Source organism: Hypanus sabinus, chromosome 7 (assembly GCF_030144855.1).
Source record: "Hypanus sabinus isolate sHypSab1 chromosome 7, sHypSab1.hap1, whole genome shotgun sequence".
In the NCBI taxonomy this organism is placed as follows: domain Eukaryota; kingdom Metazoa; phylum Chordata; class Chondrichthyes; order Myliobatiformes; family Dasyatidae; genus Hypanus; species Hypanus sabinus.
Genome location: NC_082712.1, coordinates 72,027,712 through 72,046,588, shown reverse-complemented (window position 1 = coordinate 72,046,588; position 18,877 = coordinate 72,027,712). Strand labels below are relative to the sequence as shown.

General features: G+C 39.6%; 1 protein-coding gene across 1 annotated transcript in view; it reads right to left on the bottom strand.

Moving 5' to 3' along the window:
* The window catches only part of LOC132397475 (neuronal acetylcholine receptor subunit beta-3-like), a 28,103-nt gene extending 9,646 nt beyond the window's left edge, over positions 1 to 18,457 (bottom strand). The window contains exons 1-4 of the mRNA XM_059976305.1: positions 18,345 to 18,457; positions 10,507 to 10,583; positions 8,044 to 8,088; positions 6,678 to 6,787 (exon numbers count right to left, since the gene is read on the bottom strand). Coding sequence (XP_059832288.1) covers positions 6,678 to 6,787; positions 8,044 to 8,088; positions 10,507 to 10,583; positions 18,345 to 18,399 — 287 coding nt within the window. The 5' untranslated portion in view covers positions 18,400 to 18,457. The remainder of the gene's footprint in view (positions 1 to 6,677; positions 6,788 to 8,043; positions 8,089 to 10,506; positions 10,584 to 18,344) is intronic.
* Positions 18,458 to 18,877: the final 420 nt, after the last annotated feature.

Here is an 18,877-nt window from a genome sequence, read left to right as displayed (position 1 = left end):
ACTTCAGTGATATATATCTCACAAATACCTGATTATCTCTCATTGGATCCTCTCTTCACCTTATATTGAAGTCTGCTGCTGACAGATCACTAGACACTAGAACTAGAATACTACAGCACAGTACAGGCCCTTCAGCCTTCGATGTTGTGCCGACCCATATATCCTTTAAAAAAAAAGTACTAAACCCACACTACCCCGTAACCATCTTTTTTTTTTCATCCATGTGCCTGTCCAAGAGGCTCTTAAATACCCCTAATGTTTTAGTTGGCACCGCCATCCCTGGCAAGTCATTCCAGGCACTCACAACCCTCTGTGTAAAAAAACTCACCCCTGAAGTCTCCCCTAAACTTCCCTCCCTTAACTTTATACATATGCCCTCTGGTGTTTGCTATTCATGCCCTGGGAAACAGGTACTGACTATCCACCCTATCTATGCCTCTCATAATCTTGTAGACCTCTATCAAGTCCACTCTCATCCTTCTATGCTCCAAAGAGAAAAGTCCCAGTTCTGCTAACCTTGCCTCATAAGTCTTGTTTTCCAATCCAGGCAACATCCTGGTAAATCTCCTCTGCACCCTCTCCATAGAGTTCACATCCTTCCTATAATGAGGTGACCAGAACTGAACACAATACTCTAAGTGTGGTCTCACCAGAGATTTGTAGAGTTGTAACATGACCTCTCTACTCTTGAACTCAATCCCCCTGTTAATGAAGCCTAGCATCCCATAGGCCTTCTTAACTACCCTATCAACCTGTGCAGTGACCTTGAGAAATGTATGGATTTGAACCCCAAGGTCCCTCTGTTCATCCACACTCTTGAGTAACCGATCATTAACCCTGTACTCAGCTTTCTGGTTTGTCCTTCCAAAATGCATCACCTCACACTTAGCTGATCAACTGAAATTAGTAAGCTTTCATCCCCATTTCTGAAATTCCTGAGCAAAATTTTAGAAGCAAAGTATAATGATTGCTCCATTGTGTTGTGTGTTTAACAGCCATTACCCAGCATGAATTTCCACACTGCGATTTCTAAAATTACCTTGTTATTTAAGCACCACTAACGCAATTTTTGCAACTAGTGTGTATTTGCATAAGGAAGACAAAGCAGAATTTTCCCTCCTACTCCACCTTGAATTTTTAGCTAGCTTGTCATTTTCTAGGGGATTAACAGTCTGACTTCATATCTCTTGTCGACTGAATATGTAACTGAATCTTGTCCTTTCCACCATTTTCAAAAATCAGGGGATTACAGAATTTTGTTTTTTTTTGTGACAACCTTTATGCTTCTGCTGTACGCACACTGTTTGAAAATGGATCAAGTATTGGCATGTGTTACAAAGGCATATCCTACCATCAGTCAGCTCTGAACCGATATCTCCATTCTGAAGACCTGCTGAACACAGGTTGTCTCATCGACTTATTCTCCCATCTTTCAGTGTCAACCTTGTAACTTAACAATTTTTTGATTCTGCCAATGTTCATCACATAAACTATTACTCCCTTTGTCAAAATAGATTAAGAGCTTGGAGCAGTTTCAACATCATGTCAGATCATATGAGGGACATAGCAGAACAAAGAAAAGTTTCTTTTTAATAAAGTTGTGTAGTTTTTATACATTATCCCTCTCTGAAGAAGTAAACTTCTTTAACTTCTTTAAAGAACATAGCAAAGAAGATATACCTGCATATATCATAACAGGAACAATGGAGAGGAACTTTGGTAGGGTAAATGGTCAGATAAATTTCTATAGCGTACCACGATGTTGTAATAGTTTCTGCAACATTATTACAACTTGGGGCATCGGAGTTTGGAGTTCAATTCCAACCTCCTCTGTAAGAGGGTATTTACATTCCTTCCTCCTTGTGGCAAGATGTTCCTCCGGGTCCTTCGGTTTCCTCCCACAATCCAAAGACATGCTGGTTAGTAGTCTAATTGGTCATTGTAAATTGTCCTGTGATTATGCTGTTGAAGTGGTGGGTTCCTGAGTAGCACTAGAAGGGCCTATCCCATGCTATCTCCAGATAAATAATTGGCTTGAAGAATAAATATTAATCCATGATCCTGTCCTGCTCCAGTGTGAACAGTGCTCTGGAAATATTTTATGTGCCCCTGACAGGGTGAACAGAACTTGGCTGTAACCTACGCTTATGCCACTATCCTTCCTAAGCAGTGCCCGCAACTCCCGCCCCTCCCCACAATACTTTTCTCAATGCCGCATTTGAGTTTCGCTGCTCTGTGGGGCTGACTGAGGTGCCGTGAATTGTGACTGATGACTCGGCCTGAGCCGGCGGAGATGAGCTTCCACCCCCAGAATGCCATGATGGCCTTTCAACCACAATTAACAATCTGCCCCAACAACTCTGCAGGCCAAGCTGCATTTGTGCAGAGATAGGAACTGCCAACATTCAAGCCAAAACCCTGATGCAAGTCTCAGCCCGACCAGTTGACAATCTTTCCCCCACTGAGCCCCTCCAGTAAACTGTTTGCAGCTCCAGATTCCAGCATTTGAAGTCACTTGTGTCAACACAAAAAACTGCTCTAAGCACCTTTGAATATCGAAAAATTAGAAACTGTTCACATAGATTTAACTAATCAAATAAAATGAAAATTAGAAAGAAAAATGATTTTAAAATACTTCAATTACTATAAATTCATTAGAAGCATTAGAAAAAGCAAACAACCCCCTTACCTGTACTATAAACACAAAAGATGCTGCAGATACTGGAAATCCAGAACAACACTCTCAAAATGCTAGTTAGGCCTCAGGTCAGGGAGAATCTATGGAAATGAATGAAGAGTCGACGTTTCGGACCGGGACCCTTCATTTTGTACATTTTTTAAATTAAGTTCAGCAACCTTATCATGCTCTTGTGCTATCTTAAGTGGTTATAGTTAACCTAAAGCTATCTGTACCTCAGACCAGCTTGTACTGTGTTGATTGCCTGAGCAAAGAGCCCTGTGGCATGGGAGCTGGATGTAGCTGCATATCAGGCCTCTGAACTCCATTCCCAAACAGAGAGGAAGGGGAATTGTGAATCCTTGATCTTATGACTCAGGGGTGAGATTGCTACATCTGAACCACAAATGACAGGGTAAGAATGAGTATGCACCACATTTGAATGCATCAGGGTTATTACAACAATACATATCAAATCAAATATCCGAGTTGTCTCTTTGCATTTGTTATCATTTGTAAATTAAAGCTCTGATGAGCATAAGGCAGTAAAACAGGTGAATCAGAATGATTGGAACCTCAAGGAACTGTACTGAAAAATCAAAGCTCATATGGAAAGTGAATGCAAGAATCTTACCACACATTACCTTACCATCATACCATAATCCAAAAACCAGCTGAATATGTTTAAGATTTCGTTGTGAACAGGAAACATAGATTTGAGGAGGTTTCTGCAAATTACAAACTCTTGCATGAAGCAGGTAAACTGAATGGCCTGTTTCAATGTGTAACATCCTGGTTAAGATTTTTACTACTATGTAGATAATTACAACTGGTATATCATTTTAGCAGTTCTACAAGAGCAGTCTGTTCTGTTTTCAGCCTGTTTGGGTTTGAGCTGAGCTAAGAGGCTTTATTGGTCAACTTAGCAATGTGCTACCAGCCAGTCAGGATGGTGGAACTGGGAGAAGGTTCTGGAAAACGCCGGGTTGAGTTCATTTTTTGCGGGAGCTGGGAAAAGACAGGAGGGAAGATGGCTGAGGATGCCACCCCTGTTGCACAATTGCAGACGAATGGCTTTCAGGAGGAAGGACCAGTACTCCTATGGGAGAGCTCGCTTGTTCAAGATGGATTTCGAGTGACACTTGGAAGGTGGTGTGTGCTTTCACGCAGACCGAGAGTTCAGCGTGTGAGTGACAGACAAGTTCAAGATGAGCTCCAACTAAAATCACACATTTGACTTTTTAAGAATAATGGGCCCTTTTTGTTTTTTTTCTTTCTATTGATAACTGTTTGCTTAAGTTAACATTCTTTATAATTGTATGCAACGTACATATTTCTTGCTGATAAGCGATTGCCTGGGGCAGCAAATCACACGGCATCTCACAAACCGGGGTGTGGCTGGGCGAGACATCCCAACCTCACAAGTCTGGTGGCTGCTAGCGAGGGGCTAACGAGCCGCATATCTGGAGACGCCCAATAGAAAGGGGTTTCAAGTGCAAGACAAAGTCTTGTACATTTTATGTAAGTCAATGCACACATAGTATCCTTCATCTGATGGACTGCTCTCTTGTAGGGAGGGTAGCGCAATAGGCAGATACACTGTCAACTATAATACTCCTTCTGAGTCGAAGTTGGTACTTAGTCCGAAGACAAACTATGAAGGACTCGCTGACTATCACAAAGCAATGTCACCAGAACAACTGCAGAATTTCCAGAAATGGAAGGCACTCTTTAGTCTATCCAGTGACCAAAGGTGACATTGCCTTCTCTTTAGAGATAAAAATGTCTTAACTTAGTAAGTCAGTAGATACTCTGAAAGATAAAACAGGACAAATCAAAGAAAGATATAGTGTTGAAGCAGAGATCAGTTAATTTCCAATTGCTATTTCTAATACTTAGAGCATAATGGTAATTATCCATGACACATGGAGCAAGCCATTCATAGATATGAGACTTCCATACCTTACAGTTTGATATTAAACTAGTAGCCATATTATCTCCCTTGAAATGCTGAATACTCTTGCCTACATTGGTCCTCACCATAGTTGGTAGAGGAGTGCCTGGGCAGGGGGTGGAATGGGTAAAGAGATGCCTCGCTCTGAGACACCAAGCAAGGTCAGTTGATTCCAAACAATTAGTTTATTGATCATTACAGAATGTCTCTTCAGTGCTTCCCTCTACCATCCCCTTTTCCAAACCATGATGCCCCTTTGTCTGCCCACATTCCCCCTATAAAGACCCATATCAGTACTGGGTTTATCATCACCAACATATGTCATGAAATTTGATTTTTTTACAGCAGCAGCAGATCAGTGCAATGCATAAAATTACTACAGTACTCTGTGTGTGTGTGTTTGTGTGTGTGTGCTAAGACTTTTGCACAGGACTGCAGATAAGTAATGTATCCTCATTATGTGTCACATTTAGCACAAGTGTCAGTTTGATAAACTAGCTCTGTGTCTCCTTCATACATAATTCAACTCAAGGAATGCCTCCCAGGGTTGAATACAATTCCCTGAGTAGGCCTCAGTATTATTAGGTCTTGTATCATTTTTGACTGCACTATCAAGTGACTGAAAACGAACCTATTGCCGGACTGAAATACAAAAGCAATGGTTCACTCCAGAGGCTCAGACAGATGTTTCTTGGTCTGAATTTTCCGTGATTGAACATCCAATTAGCTTTCAGTATCAGACATGCATTAAATGATGTTGCTCCTTATGTAATGTCTGAATAATTGATCCCTGTTGTCAGAATGCTCCTATCAATGATCATTCCTGGATAATTGGTAGCATAGTGATTAAGACAATGCCATTACAGCTAGGTGCCATGGAGCTCAGGGCGCTGTAAGAATTCCAGAGCTATCTTTAAGGAGTTTGGTCATCCTCCCCATGAACGTGTGGGTTTTCTCTGGGTGTTCCAGTTTCCTCCCACATTCCAAAGATCTAAGCTAACCGGTCCTTGTAAATTGACCTGTGATTAGACTGGGGTTAAATTGGAGGGTTGTTGGGCAGTGTGGCTCGTTGGGGCCAGAAGGGCCTGTTCCATGCTGTACCTCTAAATGAAAATGTGCCTTCATTTCACTCCACCACTTCTGCCACTTAGCTATTTCCAGCATCCTTTCCCCAAACCACTCAACCAGTCCCAACCGTAACTTTACACTATTGAAGGTCTGATTTCCAACTTACCACAAATTGCCCCAGTACTCTTGTCCACTGTAGCTCATCCATTCCCCACCTCCAGTCATAAATGGCTGAATTCAACTAGTAACACCCTTCTAGCAACTTAACCCTGGCCTTAATCCTGAATGAAAAATGCTTCTCCAATACCTCTCCAGACTTCTGACCACTAGCTTGCTTCCCCGCACCCCCTACCCCAACTGAAGCAGCCTTGGTGATAGATGTTACATTTTGTGGCATGAACATGGTTGGTGCCACTGTTGGTGATGGTCATGGTCTCAAGACCAAAAAGTCATGAGTAGGCTCTGCTTCCATCACATTACGTTATCGAGATCAGCACATATATTCAAGTGAAGCATTGCCATCAAACTAGACACACAGCTGCTAATGTTGTTGTTAAAATGTTTTCGACATCAGGAGGAAATAAATCTAAGGAACAATATTTTTAGGTCCATATCCCGTACCAGTATATTCTACAGTTGAAGCCGCCATCTCTAAACCGATAATTTGGTTACAAAGGAGCATGTAGCAGCTATTGATAGAGTTATTATATTTCCATTTCACATCATTACCAAAATTATGTTCAACTGCATTCATAAAAATTATGGGAGCAATTTGTGTAGCCCTTGTATGTTTAACATAAGTAACCAAGGATAAGCATCTATCTGTGGCACCACGGCAAGATGGATTTGAGTACTACATAGACCAGTACCCTTTCTACTGTGGACCCTTGTGGGCTCATGAAACCTCACCAGTACAACAGTATACAGATTTTTTAAGAATTGCTTTTCATGGAGGATAGAGAAATATGCAATACCTACTTTTCATATAAGACAATGTCGGGCAGCCATATGGATTCAGAAGGAACCCTGATTGTGTTAATGCCACCATAATCATCTGGATTCCAGCTTAGCTTGTAGTCATACCATTCCTACAATATAAAAGAGTAATCATGTAATGAGAAAAAATCCAGACATAGCCAGGTTCAAGAACAGTTACTACCTGTCAACCACCAGGCTCTTGAACTAAAGTGCATAACTACACTCACTTTCCCATCCATTCCGACAACCAATGATCTTACTTTAAGTACTCCTTATCTTATTATCTCATGTTCTCATTATTTATTGCTATTTATTTATATTCACAATTGCACAGTTTGCTGTCTTCTACGCCCTAGTTGATCCTTCATTGATCCTGTTATAATTACCTTTCTATAGGTATGCTGAGTATACCCACAAGAAACTGAATCTGAGGGTTATATATGTGACACATATGTACTTTGATACTAAAATTTACCTAGAACTTTGAACTTATCAGGTTGTGCGTCAGAGATAATCAGTGATAAAAAAAAGCATTTAAAATTCATAAGTCCATATTCAACACCAAATTAAAATGAAAGTTTAACAGATAGAGTCTTGTTATTTTCTTAAAGGTAAAGATCCATCAAAAGAATTTGAAGAATTTCACAGGGATGGTCCGACATATTTCATCACAGCACTCATATTTTATTCTGTTAGGCCCTTGATTATTAAGAATGCATGAATATTTTTATGAGTGTCTTTAATATGACTGTTAAACTTCATTACATAAGCTTCTCATGACTGTCATCATTAATCAAAGAAAACTGAATTTGACCTTGTGTTTATGGTTTCAAACATGTAGCTGTCAAATAAGACTTATGGTATTTTCCCTGAGGAGGAGAATAAAACCACTGGGCTTATGGAAGTATTGAAACTAAGGCTTGTTGGGTTATAATTAAGTTCTTCCTCTTGAATTGACAGTGTTTCTAATTAAAACATACTCATTTTCTTTCACAGGATGGGAATAGAAAGGGGAAAACAAAATGACCAGTAAAATACCTTTGTTAAGCAACTAATAAATGTATATATATATACACATATATATATATATATATATATATATATATATATATATAAGATAAAACAGAACTGCAGTGTATCCATAAATATACGGCTGATTTGAGGCATGTTGTGATTTTAACCCATTTCTTACTATCTTCAAGAAGAGGAGATGAATTATTCATCCTGCCTGTTTTAATAGGTGTCGAACGGGAGTTTATAGTTGCTCACCTGACAGTAGGGATGAACTATCCCGCAGAACCACACCCAAGCGTTATGTGTGTTGGTGTTACTAAACTTTATATAAGCTATGGAATGATATCCTCACCTGCTTTAACCAAACATTTGTTGCCATCAGCTGATTCTTTTCATCCTGTAACAAGAGAAACAGACAAGCAAATACAACATAATCATGAATCTATTTTTAAAATTATGAAACCTGAACAAAAATTTTCAAGTTGAACATTTTCTCTTTGGTTTAGCATCCAAAGCAAGTTGCGTTAAGCAATTTCAATATGAAGAGTTATTCCAAAGACAAAAATCTAACCTTGTACCTTGATATTATTCTTTCTCCCCTTGTCCAGTCATTTCAGAATTGTATTTATTATCACTGACGTATGTCATTATATTTATGGTTTTGCAACAGCAGTACAGCGCAGGACATAAAAATTACTACAAGTTACAAGTATAAATAAATAGTGCAAAAGAGGAGTAATGAGTTAGTGAGGGACTGAAGTAGTGAGGAGTAATGAGTTAGTGAGGGACTGAAGTAGTGAGGAATAATGAGGTAGTGTTCAAAGGTTCAGAAATCTCATAGCAATGACAAAGAAGCTGTAACAAAAACCTTGAGTGTGGTAGAAACAAGAAGAGGGCATGTCCTGTATGGAGAGGATCCTCATTGTAAACGCTGCCTTTTTGAGGCACTGCCTCTCGTAGATGTTTTTGATGGTGGGGAGTGCTGTGCCTATGATGGATCTGGCTGAGTCTACAATACCCTGCGGACTCTTTTGATCCTGAGCATTGGACCCTACAACCGGTGTGAATACTCTATACATATGCAGAAATTTGCAAGAGTCACCAGGTCTCCTCAAACTCCTCACTAAGTAGAGCCACCGATAGACCTCCTTCTTGCTTTCATCTATGTGTTGAGTCCAGAGAGATTGTCTGAGTAGTTGAGGCCCATGCTTTCCATCGCTGACCCCTCAATGAGAACTGAAACTCCCTACTTCCCCTTCCTGAGGTCCACAAAGAGCTCCTTGGTCTTGCTGATGTTGAATGCAAGGTTGTTGTTGTGACGCCATTTAACCAGCCAATTTACCTCATTGCTGTATGCCTTCTGAGAGTCTGCCAACAACAATGGTGTCATCAGTGAATTTATAGATGACTTTTGCATTGTGCCTAGCCATATAGTCATGAATGTAGAGAGGGTGCTGGATTAAACACACATCCCTGAAGTGTGTCCGTGTTGATGAACAGTGAGCAGGGGGTGTTATTATTCATCTATACCAACAGTGGTCTCCCAATAAGGAAGGGAAGAATTCAGATTTGGACCGAGTTACAAAGGACCAGGTTCTGAAGGTTACTAATTTGTACTGAGGGGATGATGGACTTGAACTGGGTTGCAATCGAAGAATAGCAGCCTAACACCTGTTTTGATGTTGTCTTGATTACTCCAAGATAGAGTAGAGTGCCAATGAGATCAGATTTGCTGTGGACTTTTTGTACCAGTCTAGGTCCTTGCTCAAACAGGAGATATTTCTAGATAAGACCAATCTCACAAAGCATTTTGTCATAGTAGGTGTGACGGTCCACTATGGTGGTCTCATCTGCAATCTTGCATATGGAATATCACAGTTCCCATTCACATTTGGACAAGGCCTTTTGTTTTAAATTCCTGTGATGCTGGAAATCTCACTAAAAATAAATTGTCATGACTGGGCATGTGTTTGCCAGGATTTAGAAGAATGAGAAGTGATGTCATCTCAGAATACTGTCTAATATTGAGAGAAGGATGTTTATCCTGGGACAGGTTTTGGGGTGGTCTTGAATCTGGTATAACAGTTTCAGGATATGGAGCAAGACAATTCAGACTTAGTTGTAGTAAGATTCTTAACTCAAGGGGTGATGATACTCTGAATCCTCTACCCCTGAAGTGAATGGAGGCTAAGAGGCTGAATACACTTCAGGAAGAAGCAGTTAGACTTCTAGATACAAATATCATGGGTGTGATTGGGAGAAAGCAGGAATATAATATTGAGATAGAGTATCAGTCCTGATCATATTGAATGATAAATGGCAAACTCATGCTTCTATTGTCTACAGTAAAGTTCATATTGGTTTCATCTTCAGACTCCTGGTCTATTGATTGGAGATGCTAGCTTAAATCCTACCAATACTGCTATGAAATTCAAGTTCATTTGACTTAGAATGTAGAACTGATATCAGTGATGCTAAAACTATTAGACTGTTACTAAAAATTAATCAAGAAATATATATGCTACTTGTACATATATATTACACACTAAAGTGGTTGACTTTAAATTTCCAATGAAATGACCCAGCAAGCTATTCAGTTCAATGAGTGTTTATGGATGTACATAAAGACTGGACCTTCTCAGTAACATTCATATCCTATCAAGTGAGTAGAACAAGTAAAGCTAACTTTAGAAAATATAATCTGCATTTCCTGAAAATACCTGCTCTTAAACTTGCTTACCACATCAACAAGCTGGGAAATTTCAAGTCCAAACTTTACTTTTATTGTATCATTGCGGTTTCTAACTGGTCTCACCCATTTCTGGTATCCTTGAAACAAGTTCTTCAACAGGGTGTCCTCCACTTCTGCAAGGAGCTTCATTGTCTTAGCAGCTGGAACAGAGCACAATAGAACAGGGCATCAAGTCAAGTCAGTTTATTGTCATTTATACCACAAACGAGACATTTCTCCAAACTTGGGTATAAAGCACCGTAATACACATGACACATAATAACGTGAAAGTAAAGATGAAATCCACAGTTAGGTTACATATAAAGTAGCAGAATAAAGTGCATATATTAAATATTGTAAGATTAACTGGTGACACTTTGAATGTGATGCGGCAGTGAGTTTAGAAGCCTAATGGCCTGAGTGAAGGAACTGTTTCCCATTCTGACCAATCCTGTTTTACGTATCAGAGTCTCCTGCTTGATGATAGAAAATCAAAGAGTATGCTGGATGGATGGGTGGGATTCTTGATAATACTAAGGGCCCTGTGTAGGCAGCGCTTCTGATAAAAGTCCCCAGTGGATGGTAGGGAGACCCCTGTGATCCTCTCAGCCACACTCACTGTAGAGACTTCCAGTTGAAAGCTTAGCTGTGCTCACTCCAGATGGAGGTACGGCTTGTCAGCATGCTCTCAATGGTGCTCCGATAAAATGCAGTAAAGATGAGGCGGGAGGAGGTATCATTTCCTCAATCTAAGCCTGTATTTCTCCCTGTTACCATTGATGGTGAGGATGTGGATGTGGTGAGAACCTACAAGTACTGGAGGTGCACTTGGATGACAGACTTTGGCGGAGCACCAACACAGAGGTTGTATACAAGAAGGGCCAGTGGCTCCTCGACTTCCAAAGGAGACTGAGGACCTTTGGAGTACGAAGGACTTTCATTCACATGTTCTGCCAGCCTGATGTCACCAGTGTAGTCTTCTATGCAGTGGTGTGCTGGGCAATGACATCAACGCAGGTGATGCCAGCAGGCTAAATGAACTGGTTAGAAAGGCTGGCTGTGTTATAGGAGTCAAACTGGACACATTGGAGGCTGTGATAAGACAAAGGACCCCACAGAAAATCCTGGCAATTCTGGAGAATGTTTTTCACCCTCTGCATGCCATCTTGGCTGAACAGAGGAACACTTTTAGTAATAGACTAAGACAACTGTGCTACACCAAAGAGCACTATATGATGTCATTCTCACCCTTGGCCATTAGACTCTAGAATGAGTCAGCCTATAGCTGGGGCATTTACCCCCAACTGTTAGACTGTTTGTGGTATAATTCTCTTACCATATTTATTTACCTGTGTGCATGTAATGCTGCTGTGACACTGCAATTTCCTTTGGGATCAATAAAGTGTCTATCTAACTATCTTTATCTATACTACATTTTGTTTCCTTAAATTGCTTTCATTTTGCTATTTATTAAGTGTGATTCTTTAGCTTGCTAAAAACACTCAGGATATTTCATTTGCAGCATGTTCTGGAAGAAAAGTAATTTAGGCATGCAAATGTAATTGTTTACAAGATACACAGAGGATGTGATTTCCTCAAACCACTATATTCAATCTGTTTTTTCTTTATCAAGCTGTAATCTCAAAGCTGTGCCACCTACTTCTCATCTTGTTGGCTTTGAACACATCTGAAGATATTCAGATCCTATTGACCTAATTTGGCAACTGAACCATAGTCTCACCAAACCTGACAAATTAATTCCAAAGGGCAACTATTAATCATATCATTGGGTAAAAAGAAAAGCATCATTAGTTTAATCCAAATCTAACAATTGCAGGGTATAATTCAAAGAACAATCAATAAGAAGATATTCTATTTTTTAAAGTTTGTTTTTTTATTTTCTATCCCCGCTGTTTTGCTTTATTCATGATGCTGTTTGATATATCAAAAATGTTTAATTTGCATAGACCAAAAAAAATGACATTATCAAATAAGATTTCCTCTTTTAATCTTCCAAAAAAAGAGGGAGCCACTCTCAATCATCCTCAACTCCATTTTTTAAACATTATTTTGATAAAAGACTAATAAAAACTCACTAAATTTGTAAGAATAATATAAACTCAGAAAAATATAACTCATTGGCTCTGTTCTAGTATTACAGTCAAAATTAGGTACAATGTTGAAATTAGTAATTCATCATTTATAATGACCAGTAATAATATTCAACATTGATAATTTTTCTTTCCTGCTTGAAGCCTTTCATATTTTTTCCAAATTTTCAATTAAATATTGCCCAGTGCAATGTTGAAGAGAGTGTCTTCGGAGTCTGTGTCAGGTTGTTGACATGACTACATGGATTACACTGTGAATGACAAAAGTATGTAATACAGGAATCACAGTATGAATATCGTACAAAACTAAATCCTTTCAGTTAGTTTTTAACATAATAACTTCAGATGTTATCATTAATTATTGATATAACATAGCAGTAATTTCCAATCATATCTGAACCTTTAGGCAGGCTTTAGTCATTCAATGTACAGTATTTGTTGTCTTTAATCAGCATTTTTTTTTGCCCAGTGGCAGTGTTCCTGATGAACTTCAAGAATGCATTGTGCAATTGATGAGAGAACAACAATGACAATTTTGTTCAGCAATTAAATGGCTTCATTAGCTTAAGAACCGTAGCTCAACATAAAATGGTGTTGACAATCACTTAGGAAAATTGCAATAGTCATCAATGAGGAGTAAAGACGTTTGCAGAAATTATCAGTGATATGCAACAGAAAGAGGCAAGTTGACCTGCTGAATTAGTGCCAGCAGTTTGAAGGTGTGCTGTGACTGTGATCAAAGTCACCAGAGAGATACTGAAGCTTCTGATACAGAAATCTCTATTCATCATGAAAAACAGGCATTCTTCAGAAGAACATCTCGGTGGAGTCATACAAACTCAAAGTACATCACATTTTTATACCCTCAGCATCAAAGGTAACAGCCAGTGATTCAATACAATTTCAATGGTTACAATGCCATAGATTTTATTTCAATATTTTGGATTGACAATGCTTGCTTTGAGTTATATATCTACAGCGGTAGACATGACTGAATGCTCAAACACCTTTACTCAGACAAAATAATTCACGCAGAATGTCGAGAAGTTTCTGTGGACAGAGATCCTAGACACCCAAAATTAATGCTGTCATGCCTGACTCTGAGTACACAAATATCCCAACTATTGATAGATCAGCTATTTGATGTGTTAATTACTAATATCACTCTGGTCTGAAAGCTTCCTTGAAATTGTTTACAATGGTGCAAATAACTTGTTGCTTGGTTTGATGCAGGCCCAGTTAACATGACCCCTTTGTCATACATTGCATCTCTTGAGCAGTCAGCACTGTGCTCCACAGACAGTATTGTTTACCTGACTGCAGTTTAATTCAGTTCAGTTCAATTCAATTTTAATTGTCATTCAATCATACAGGAATACTCATGAATTCAACCAAACATGACTGCAATACTCCAGGGCCAAGGTGCAAAACATAGTACCAACAGTCACATGCAGTACAAAGGACGTATATCATGTATAAGAGAGTAAGATAGAGCCATTCGATAAAACAGTCCGGATTCAAGCCACCCAACACAGCAGGAATCTACAGATGACCACAACAGAGCTTGTCTTCTCCTGAGCAAACGGGGGGGGGGGGGGGGGGGGAGCAGGAGGGGGTGGGCGAGGCAGCATAGAATCCAGTCTGGGTGTCATATCACACCACCTCCTACACCACCTCCTGATGCACAGGCATCAATGCCTCTCTCCTGGCACTGTAAATAGGTAACACTGCAGCTTGAGGCCTACTCGTCGCACATACAAGATAGCAAGCACATGTAGGATATCAGTAAAATACAGCCACGTGATATATATATATATTTAGATAGATAGATAGTCCAGACCCTCAGTCCGTTGAATCCCACAGAAATCTGCAGTTCACCACAATAGAGCTTGTCCTCTGCTGAGTGAACACTGAAGCCTGCACCAGCTCCAGCCTGGACGATGCGCCACACTACCCCCGGTGAAGCGCATAGGCTCCAACACCTCTCTCCTGGCGGCTGTAAACATGCAACACCATGGCTCAAGGCCTCGTCCTCCTTAAGACTGAGGTCACTCAGCTTCCCTGCCATCCGCCAATAAATCAGTGAATCGAACATGTGGCATACTACATTAACAATACAACCACACAATCTCCAAAAGGGTCTTGTGATCACAAGAAAAGTGACCAAGACAGCCACTCGCTACTAGCCTGTACTCCTCCTTTGACACAGGAAGCAGCACAGAGCACTGCTCCTTCACTTTCTCCACCAATGAGCAACTTGCTGATGGAGTAGACATGCAGTACTTTAAGTTCTTAATGTACAGCAGGATCTTCTGTTGACGCCGTGGAATCCGCTGCAACCGAACGGGCTCCCATCTTGCTGGAAGGTTGCAATTTACATTTTGCATTAACAACCAAAAACTGGTTCTTATTTGAATTAATATTTGCTATAATCACATAACTCCAGAATACTCTCTAACAATCACTACTCAGCCACTTCATACAACTGTAATTTTCCCCACTCTCCTGTTGTCTTCATGAATCTATTTCTGCTACCTTTCCGTACATCGCATTCCGGACCATAACATCAGTGAATAATTCAGTGCCTCTAGTCCTCCTGCGGCTTTTTCTTCATACCCCGATTAGTTTAAATCAACAGAATTTTGTCAATGGTCCTCTTACCACTGAAAATAATAATACATTGGTTTTTGAAGTGAAAGTATTTTTAACACAACACAGTGTGCAATAGCTGTTACTGTGCATTGTAATGGTGTTACACAGAGACTATGAGAGTGATAATATTAAATATCAGAAGCAGAGGCATCAGCATCAAAACTATTTGATCAGCACATCAGTGTCCTGTAATACCATCCAATATTCTTGAAGTGACATTTGTCCAAGGTTACTTCAAATATAATGAAAACATTTGATAATATCAGCTTTCAGGTCTGCACCAAGTATCTACCAGTTCCAGTCATCGGTCTGGATATGATGGTGAGAAGGTGTTTGTAAAGTGACTTGAGTTTATCATTATCTCATATTCTTTTTATCCGCTGCTATTTATTTATATTTGCATTTGCACAGTTTGTTGTCTTCTGCATTCTGGTTGATTTTGCATTGATCCTGTTATAGTTACCATTCTTTAGATTTGCTGAGTATGACCACAAGAAAATGAATCTCTGGGTTATATATGTTGCAATGGTAATATATATGTACTTTGATAATAGGTTTACTTTGAACTTTGAACTTAAATAGAAATCGTGCTACATTCTTTGAGCTGTGTAATCGCAGCATGACTTCACTTTACCTATACTGACAAGTTAATAAAAGATCTCAGAGGACTATAGGGGTTTTTATGCAAACCCTTGTTCATTCCAAACAAAAATATAAGTCCTCTGCTCTCAGATGATCCGGTTTTACTGAAAAATATGCTGGAACTGCTGCTGAATTTTTGTAGTAAAGTGTTTACCAACAATAACAAAGATCTGAAAATTTTTGACAGGTAAATTAGAATTTGGTAATTTAGTAAAAATTTTCATTAGTAACATACAAATGTCATTTAAGTTTCTTTTCTGACATCACAGAAGAACTTACTATTATGTTTTATCAGAAATTATACTTGCTGAATTCATCACCCATTCTTATATTTACATTATAATATCTATATGAAAAAGAATTATTACCTGAGTTAAGGTGAATGAGGAGATGCTGGTTGAGTGCATGAGGGAGAAAACAATAGAAGAGTGTGCAGTAAGGGTAATATAAGGCAGGAAAGTGCAACTGAACAGAATGAATCATTTGAATCGAAATTCAGTGCAGGAAAATTCGGTATGAAAAGGTCTACTTTCCACTTTGGAATAAAAAATAGAAGTATGTGAAACAAGGAATTAATCCAAAATATAAGATATTGAAACTGTTTCATTGGGTGCATGTATTTTATATTGATATCATTAACTCTTTCCAGTAATACAAGATGATTTGAGGCACTTTTAGATAGCTATCCATTGCTTGGTAGAGTCAGCATAGTCAGGCAACAAACCATTTGACAACAAACTATATATAATCTGCAGTTGTACAAAGAAAAATACAACATGGTTAAACTGCCAAAGGAGGAATAAAAAAATGAGATAGCATTGCTGTAGCCTTAGGAGATAGACTCCTGTCTAATCCTCAAACTAAGGAACTCACATGAAAATGGAAAGTTCAAAGACTGTAAGGAAACAAATAAAATAAAATTACTACAGTGAACTCTTTATATCAAGTGTACTTCACATACACTTATGCAATTATGCAATAACTATAGCAGCAATTTTTCCAGTTTTAATAGAAGAAATATAAATGTTTCATATCTGTAATTGTTTACACCAATATTGTTGAATTAAATGCTAAAATTGTTAGTTTTGTTATGAATATTTCATTTTAATAGTAAGTATGCTTACACACAAATGGTCTAAATCTATCTCTGTATAAGCATTTACTTCCTATGCAAATTTAGCTCATTAATTTTAATTTTGAGTGCTATGTTAAAACGGAGCCCTCAGTTCAGAATGCTTTAATGTATCTTAGAATGAAGAATAAAACATCATTCTTATCCTTGTCCTGTCAAGAGAGATTTAAACTATTTGGGTCACAATTCCACAGGGTTTCAAAGAATGAGGGGTGACATTATTCAAGCATACAAGGTCCTAAGGGGTTTGACAGGGTAGATGTTGAGGTGTTTCCACTAATGTGCAGGTCTTGACCAAGTGGTCATACAGTCACTGAGAAAATGATCTCTGGAAGTCTCTGCTCAGAGGGCAGTGGAGCCCAGAGCATTAAATGTACTTATGGTGGAGATACTTAAATAGCTGAAAGATGGAATAATTAAGGTTTATAAGGAACAGGATCTAAAGAAGATCTGAAGGCAGCAGAGATCTGCCATAATCTACTGTAGAATGTTATGGCAGGCTTTAGTTGTCTATCCCGCTTTTAGTTTCTGGTGTTATGTCTTGTGGTATAAAACAGCTATTAAATTACACACGGACCTGATTCATTGTGCTTTCATTCTACTATCTCATTTAAGCAAGGGAGCTTTATCCCAGATGTTACTGCTCACTCATTGTGTACTAAATCAATGTACGTACTGGATGTTTCATAATGTTTTAGCCTTTGTTCTTCTGTAGAGTGTATCCTGAACAATATGTTTTTGAAAGTGTCTGAGTGCAAAGCAGTTGTATTTCCTGATGAAAGTACTTCAAATATCATCGGATTAAGAACCATCCAGATGGTGGAGCGCAGAATCGATTGAAACAGTCGGCTCTTAGATCCCGAGACGTTGCTGAGTTTAGTTACATAATTTACTTTACCATTTGTTTAAGAGCCTGCATGTTCTTGGTTAGAATAACCCTTTGTGCGCTGCCTGTGCGATCTAATATGAACTGAAGAATTTCCTGTATCATGTCCTCTAATCTTAACTATATGTCTAATGCAGTATTCTTCAGGGGCGATACTCGCCCGCCATCAAATCCTGATACCTGCGCCCTAAAGATTAATCTGGTGATTAAACGGCGGAGTAGTAAATAAAACGCTTAAGTAAATATATGCCAGTAAACTCAGCGAGTGAAGTCACTGTGGTTCCCAATCTGTTATCATTATTCTCCATCTTCTATAAGTGGTCCTGTTCTGTCGCTGAGTCCAAAAAGACACGCCAGTCTCATAAATTCATTTGTCTGCCATTCAGCCAAGCCTGCTTCCTGCGAGCAATTATAATGATTGAAACTCATACAATCCTTATTTTCCTCGTATGATTTATCTGTAAATTGGGCCATTAGCAAGAGGGATGCAGGCACTTACCTGTGGTGCCGGGCAGGGACAGGACACACATTATCTGGGCTAGAAGTAACTGCATGTCACCTCTTCAAATAGCGCCGATACCAGCGGTCAGCCTTGCGAAGCGTCGAGTCGTCAGCCCGAAATTGCAGTTCAACTTCTCTGAGATATGTGGCAGCTCCGAGGAGAGAGAAAAACAACGGAATCTGATCTCGAGAAGGGAGGGGGGGATGGTGTGTGTCTGCACTATCCGCACAGCCAGACTAGGAGAGAGAAAGGGGAGCGGGAGGGAGAGAAAGGCAGAGGGGGCAAGAGGGGGCAAGAGGGAGAAAGACGGGGTAGAGAGGGGGAGGTGGAGGGAGGGAGAAAGAGAGGGGGACAGGAGGGCAGAGAGGAGGGAGTGAAAGGGTGAGAGGGAGAGGGAGTGAGAGTGGTGAGGGGCAGAGAGAGGTGGGTAGATAGAGGGGAAATGGAGAGGAGCAGAAAGGGAGAGAGGAGGGGGAAGAGGAGAGAGAGTGAGAGGGAGGGAGGAATGGGAGGGAGGGGAGCACGGGAGG